At 40.2% G+C, this 7,500-nt stretch overlaps 3 protein-coding genes across 6 annotated transcripts in view; all 3 read right to left on the reverse strand.

Moving 5' to 3' along the window:
- The window catches only part of LOC137967396 (uncharacterized), a 9,253-nt gene extending 4,471 nt beyond the window's left edge, over nt 1–4,782 (reverse strand). Inside the window, exon 1 of the mRNA XM_068813931.1 lies at nt 3,960–4,782. Within this exon, the coding sequence (XP_068670032.1) occupies nt 3,960–4,782 (823 nt within the window). The remainder of the gene's footprint in view (nt 1–3,959) is intronic.
- LOC138013043 (uncharacterized) overlaps nt 1–7,500 on the reverse strand; it is a 167,922-nt gene that overhangs the window by 58,646 nt on the left and 101,776 nt on the right. The window lies entirely within an intron of this gene.
- Nucleotides 1–7,500, reverse strand: part of LOC138013042 (short transient receptor potential channel 5-like) — a 78,157-nt gene that overhangs the window by 34,376 nt on the left and 36,281 nt on the right. The window lies entirely within an intron of this gene.

Genomic DNA, 7,500 nt, shown 5'->3' on the forward strand with positions numbered 1-7,500 from the left:
GAATGGCGTTTTAGTGCATCTTTAAACCAAATATACCCTTATGGAGCTCAAGAATGGAACGTCAATAGTACAAACAAGACAGGCGGTGAATCCGGAATCTTAAAAGCGACGAATAATGGACTTCGACAACAATCTTTTGCCCGTCGAGCCGAAATCAAAGTGGCTGTATTTCTAATAAAAATTTGGTTTTATCAACGGAGTTAATAATGTAAATTGGCCACCGTACAGAGATTCTAAAAGCTGACGTTTCGAGCGTTAGCCCTTCGTCAGAGCGAATCGAGGGTTATGGGTTACGTGTAGTTTTTATAGTAGAGTAGGAGCTACGCTATTGGTGGTAACACGGCAACGTGAAAAATAGGAATATATTAGTTAAATAAAAAGCGTTCGTTAATACCGTGAGGATTAAGGGTGCCGATTTGAAAGATGAATTTTTGTTCCAGATTCTTGCGGCTTTCCGTCGTACCTAGATGTAGGGAAAGGCCGCAGATAGCCATGTGTTTTTTGGAGTGGTTAAGCAGATTAAAATGGCGAGCGACTGGCTTAGATGCATCCTTGTCATTCTTCTCAACATCGCGAAGGTGTTCGCGGAATCGGTCACCTAGTCGTCTACCTGTCTCACCAATGTATAATTTATTGCATAACGTACAGGTTATGCAATAAATGACATTTGCGGAGGTACATGTGAAACGATCGGTGATCTTAACAGATCGCTTAGGTCCCGATATCTTGCTAGTGTTAACTATGAAAAGACAAGTTTTGCATCGTGAGCGCGCGCATTTGAAAGTGCCGGGTTGCTCGTTAGTTTTGAGCGCGCTTCTAACTAAAAAGTTGCGTACGTTTTTGTCGCGTTTGAATGAAATAAGTGGTGGTTGCGAAAAGATTCTACCAATTTGCCTCTTTAGATTTTGTCACCAAAAAATGCCGTCACGACATTCACAAACTTAAATTCAATCGCAACACTAAATTTTCCAACCTTTCCTCGGAAGGGTGGGCGGCGCTTAAAAATCTTAGTAAACGCAACGACATAGTTGTCAAATCGGCCGACAAAGGCGGCGCGGTATTTGTTTGGCGGTCCGACCTTTGATATGATATGATATGATATGATATTTTATTATTTATGCACGGTAAAATCATCAGCTAAGATTACAAACAATGCTAAAATCTAAATTACAAAAGGTAAAATTTTAAAATGATTACAATAAAATACAATTAAACTATATTAATTCTAAAGCTGCTTTCCATGAATGCCGTGCTTTATACTAAAATATGTCTTTAATCAGATTGTTGAAAAGCCCAAGAGACTCTGCTTGTCTCGCTTTGAGGGGTAAGCTATTCCAGACAGTAGCACCTCTATAGCTGAAGCTGTTTCTATAATAATTTGTCCGCGGAAACGGAACATTAAGCTTTCTTTCAGAGTCTCTTAAACTATAAACAGATTCGCGGTTTGTAAATTTAGAACATAGATATTCCGGTGCTAGCCCCTGAAGACACTTATAGACCATTGTGGCCAGCGCAATTTGTTGCTGGCTAACTAGATTTTTCCAGCCTAAAATTTTGAATAGCTCGCTAGCATTTGCATCAAAATTAGAGAAGGTCAAAACTCTGGCTGCTCTATTTTGCAGTTTTTGTAATTTGTCATGTAACGTGATACCACAGTTTCCCCAGACGACATTGCAGTAGTCAAAGTGCGGTTGAAGTAAAGCGTGATAAATAGAGCGCAATGTCGTCTGCGGAACGAGATGCCTTACACGTTTGAGGGCTCCAATTCCAGAAGCTACTTTCTTTGTCAGTTTATCGACATGGCTACTCCAGTTAAGATTATTATCAATAAGCACGCCCAGGGATTTAGCAACAGAAACTTGAGTGATAGCAGCACCATTAATCTCGGGAATTGGAGGATTTGTGAGAGCATACAACCTCTGCCTTGATCCAATCAGCATAAATTCGGTTTTTGTCATGTTCAGGGTAAGTTTGTTTGCTATCAACCATTTTTTAACATTTTCTAGATCATGGTTAAGACTTGATTCAATGTCGCCTGTATTGTCACCCGCATATGTTAGGTGGGTGTCATCTGCGTACATCCATGGCACACAATTCGTTAGACAATTTGGCAGATCATTGATATATAGCAAAAACAACAATGGACCCAAAATAGTCCCTGCAGGGGCGGATTTAGGGGGGGGCCGAGGCGGCCGCGGCCCCCCCTTTCAGTTCGTTGGAGATTTTTTTTTGTCAAAAGATACAATAATTTTACCATTTTGTAAGCAGTCTGTTGGAGCTTTTGATTTTTTTAGCTAAAGCGTGATTTTTCGCTAATAGTATGACCAAAGTTGTGCGAATAAACTTTCAACTTACAGGCGCTAATATTATCCTTTCGAAATGAGGAAGAAGACTGGATGCGAAATACTTGTCTACAGTCAACCTATCTTACAGAGACTGTAACAACGTAAAATCTTAATGTCTATATATATATAATTATATATATTTCGTGACTTTGAAGCGAAGAGTCAAAAACCATGCATCATCAGTAACCATAACTTATAATTTTATTCAATATGAAATCCTGATACATTACGTTCCAGATTGCACCAGAGTGCATGTAAGAGTACCCAAATTTTCAAAATTTTCTGGGGGGGCATGCCCCCAGACCCCCCTAGAAAGTAGCGCCTAAGGCGCTACTGAGGCGCGCTAACGCGCGCTGATTAGTATTCTTGTTCGGCCCCCACTTTCAAAAAATGCTGGATCCGCCCCTGTCCCTTGAGGGACGCCGCAACTTAGTGAGCAAGTTTTAGAAAGTGATCTATTAATGGAACACTTTTGAGTGCGGTTGTCCAAATAGGACTTAAACCAGTTGTAAGAAATGCCATGTATGCCGTAATTATTTAATTTAGATAAAAGGATCTCGTGATTAACCGTATCAAAAGCTTTTTTTAGGTCTAGGAAAACAACAGCTTTTATTTTTCCTCGGTCAATGTTATAAGCCCAAGTATCCGTAGCCCCAAGTAGAGCCGTAACGGTGGAATGAATAGAGCGAAAACCAGATTGGCATTTACATATTACGTTATGCTTTGTTAGGTAAGCATATAATTGGTTATAAACTATTCTTTCAAACACTTTGGCTATAACCGGGATAACGGAAATTGGACGGTAATTGTTTAGGTCATCACGTTCCCCTTGTTTGAATAGTGGAGTGACCCGTGCACACTTCCAGTCGTCTGGGAACACACCTACATTTAATGACTGATTGAAAATATAGCACAGCGGTTTGCAAATAAGATCCGCGCATTCACGAATAAGTCGAGAAGAAATTTTGTCAAGGCCGACTGCCTTTGATTTTTTCAATTTATTCCGCAGTGAAAATACTTCATTTGTGGAGGTTGGGCGGAACTGAAACTCCTTATCCGTGCTAGTGAGATAGTTCAGATAGCTGTTGCCATCGGAAGAAGGAATATCACTAGCAAGTTTCGGGCCAATGGTAGCAAAATAACGGTTAAATTCGTGCGCTATTTCTGCTGGAGCTGTTACTGATTGCTCATCTACATTCAGTTGTTTCACAGACATTTCCACGAAATTTCGGGAAGACAGCTCATTGATGATCTGCCAGGTTTTGCGGGAATCACCCTTATGCTCGTTTAGCATATTTTGATAATAAACTTGCTTCGCTAGCCTAGTCGCACTATTGACTTTGTTCCGCTGTCTTTTAAAGTGAACCCAATCATTAGGATTTTTTGATCTAATTGCTCTGAGTTTCAAAATATCTCGATCGTGCATCTGTTTTTTAAGCTCGGAAGTAATCCATAGGGAACCCCGCGCGCGAACACGAGTGGTTCTCAATGGAGCGTGCTTGTTAACAATGGCCAAAAAGGATTCCTTCCATTCATTCCATATATCATTTGGATTGGAAGAATTGTTTATGTGATCCCAATCTTGAGATGCAACATCGCTACGAAATTTATCACGGTTAAAACTTCGAAAATTCCTATATGTTATATTAGTGTGACCCTTACTCTGTCCATTAATGGCTAATTTTCGATAGACATAGACCATGCTGTGATCGCTAATGCCAATATGACGCACACCTGAGCATAACACCTTGTCAGGACAGTTAGTAAAAATTAAATCAATCAATGTTGCAGAAGTTTCGGTTATTCTTGTTGGTTCTGTTATGAGTTGTTGAAGACCATAAACATCCGTGATAGTTAATAATTTGCGTGTATCGCTATCAAACTGGGATGCGGCCATATTGCAATTTAGATCCCCTAAAAGGTAGAATTCAGTATTAAGGGAATCCAATTTCCCAATCAACTCTTCAAAAAGTGAAAATATACTAACAAGCGAATTAGGTGGTCTATACCACGTAGCAACAATAAATGATTTAGAACGAGGTTTGCGTATTTCAATACAAAGGTTCTCAAGACTGCCCATGCAAAGATCGTTGCGCACCGAAAAGTTAATTGACTTTTTTACATAAAAGCAAACGCCCCCACCTCCATATGTAGTTCTATCACGTCTAACTATATCATAACCAGAGATACTGACCTCATTATCGGTGATGTATTCATTTAGTTTAGTCTCGTTAATTGCGAGAACATCTATATCGTTACTTACGAGAAAGATCTTGAGTTCATCAAGATGAGTGGTCAATTTATTTATATTCAGCGAGGCCAGCTTAAAACCGCGTTTGGAGGGCAATACTCGAGAACGATCAATAGGATTTTGAGTCCGACTTCTCGATGACTCCTGACTGTTGCCTTCCAACGGCACGGCATTAATGGAAGGCATAGTAAAAGTTCAATGCGCTAGACCATGATAAAAATTCTTAAAAATACGCTTGTTACCTGCAAAATTCAGGTGTAGACCTCCACGGTTTAACCCCTTTTCGTTTATATTATTGTGTTCAATAAATCTCCAATCGTTCTGACGGCAAAACTTCGTCAAGTGCTTGTTCACCTCTGAGACTTTATCATTAAGCTTGTCCTTTCGAGTTACAAGTCCTGAGACTATGACTTGAGCTTCGGAAGACCCGTCTATCTGTTTGGCGAGATCAACAATAGCTTCTGCAACTTCTTTAGATGTTTTGCCGTTTTTAGCCTTCAGATCGTTTGTACCTACATGTAGCACCACTTCATCAGGCTGGAGCTCTAAATTAGGCTTTAAGTAATCTCTCATGGCTTTGGTTGTGGCTCCAGAAAATGACTTTACCACCACTCGGTGCCCTACTGCTTTCGTTAATTTCTTACCGTGAATACCCTTGACCATGGAGTCCCTAATCAATAGGGTTGTAAATTTACTTCTTTTAATCTTTTACCAAAAAGAAGCTTTGCGACAACTTTCGGGTACCTCGTTTTATGCCAAAATCCCTAAAGATCTCACTTCCAAAAATCAAAAACTTGTCAAAGACACCATTCAAAATCTTATAGTTAATCAAGAATTACCGGACACTGCCACTAATCTCATCATCAACACCCCTAGAACTTTGTGCATTTACTTCTTGCCTAAAATTCACAAACCCAACAACCCAGGTCGCCCTATCGTTTCTGCCTGTAGTTGCCCCACCGAACTCATTTCTAGCTACTTAGACAGGATTATGACACCTATCGTCAAATCTTTGCCATCATACATTAAAGACAGTACAGACGCACTACAAATTTTCTGCGATTTCAATTTCTCCGGCCAAGACAAACTTATTTTCACCATGGACATTACATCTCTATACACAGTCATTCCTAATAGCGACGGTCTTCAAGCACTTAAACACTTTTTCGATCAACGCACTGTCAAAGAACCTAGCTCGGAAACGCTCCTCCGCCTTGCCGAACTAGTTTTAACGCTTAACTGTTTTTCATTCGCCGGCAACTATTGCAAACAAATTAATGGTGTAGCGATGGGCACAAGAATGGGACCTAGCTATGCCAATCTTTTTGTAGGATATGTTGAACACCAATTTTTTAATCAGTACAACGGCCCCAAACCTGAACTCTACGGCCTCTACATCGACGATTGCATCGGCCCTATTTCATCCAGCAGAGAAGAACTCGATCAATTTATAACCTCCGTCAACTCTTTTCATCCGGCTCTTAAATATACCTGGGAAATTTCGGAAACTTCATTGGCTTTCCTAGATATCAAAGTTTCTATTAGAGGCAACGTGCTATGTACTAGTGTGCACTACAAATCTACAGATTCTCGCAGTTATTTGTTGTATTCATCGTCACATCCATCACATGTCAAGAACTCCATTCCTTATTCTCAATTTCTTAGACTTCGACGTCTATGTAGTGATGACTCCGATTTTTCCAGCAAATCAGAGGAGATGTGCCAGTTCTTCGAAAAACGTGGCTATCCTGTCTCTGTGGTCAAAGTGGGCCATCATCGCGCCCAACAATTTGATCGACAGTCATCACTACAAACGTCACAAAAAGATAAGAATGACAGAATTCCATTCACCCTCACTTTCCATCCTCATAATCACGCAGTCAAAAGCATCATTCTTAGTAATTTTAAATTACTCCAAAATGATCCCGAGACTGGTAGAATCTTTTCGCAACCTCCACTTATTTCATTCAAACGCGACAAAAACGTAAGCAACTTTTTAGTTAGAAGCGCGCTTGGGACCTAAGCGATCTGTTAAGATCACCGATCGTTTCACATGTACCTCCGCAAATGGCATTTATTGCATAACCTGTACGTTATGCAATAAATTATACATTGGTGAGACAGGTAGACGACTAGGTGACCGATTCCGCGAACACCTTCGCGATGTTGAGAAGAATGACAAGGATGCATCTAAGCCAGTCGCTCGCCATTTTAATCTGCTTAACCACTCCAAAAAACACATGGCTATCTGCGGCCTTTCCCTACATCTAGGTACGACGGAAAGCCGCAAGAATCTGGAACAAAAATTCATCTTTCAAATCGGCACCCTTAATCCTCACGGTATTTACGAACGCTTTTCATTTAACTAATATATTCCTATTTTTCACGTTGCCATGTTACCACCAATAGCGTAGCTCCTACTCTACTATAAAAACTACACGTAACCCATAACCCTCGATTCGCTCTGACGAAGGGCTAACGCTCGAAACGTCAGCTTTTAGAATCTCTGTACGGTGGCCAATTTACATTATCAACTCCGTTGATAAAACCAAATTTTTGTATACTACCTCTCCACCGACGCAGCACCACAGTTTCTTTAGAAACTACCCCTTCATTTATGTATTTCTAATATTTTTGCAAGTGTGCTGTTATATACAACACTGAAACCAAATGAACAATTCTCTGGTAACTCAGTATGGGTTCAACAAAGACAGAGAAGGAATCCATAAAGTGAATCTTGTCATAATCTCGTTATTTTAAGCCGATGCAAACGGATAAAACATAGATACGAAGTGAACACTAACAGTTTTAATCCATCATGGCTTCCAGACCCCGCGCAGTGCACATGTCCTTACGAGTACTACCGCTGATCATTACAACCTTTCCCTTCAAATAAAAACGAAA

Source organism: Montipora foliosa, chromosome 8 (assembly GCF_036669935.1).
Source record: "Montipora foliosa isolate CH-2021 chromosome 8, ASM3666993v2, whole genome shotgun sequence".
NCBI classification, from domain to species: Eukaryota; Metazoa; Cnidaria; class Anthozoa; order Scleractinia; family Acroporidae; genus Montipora; species Montipora foliosa.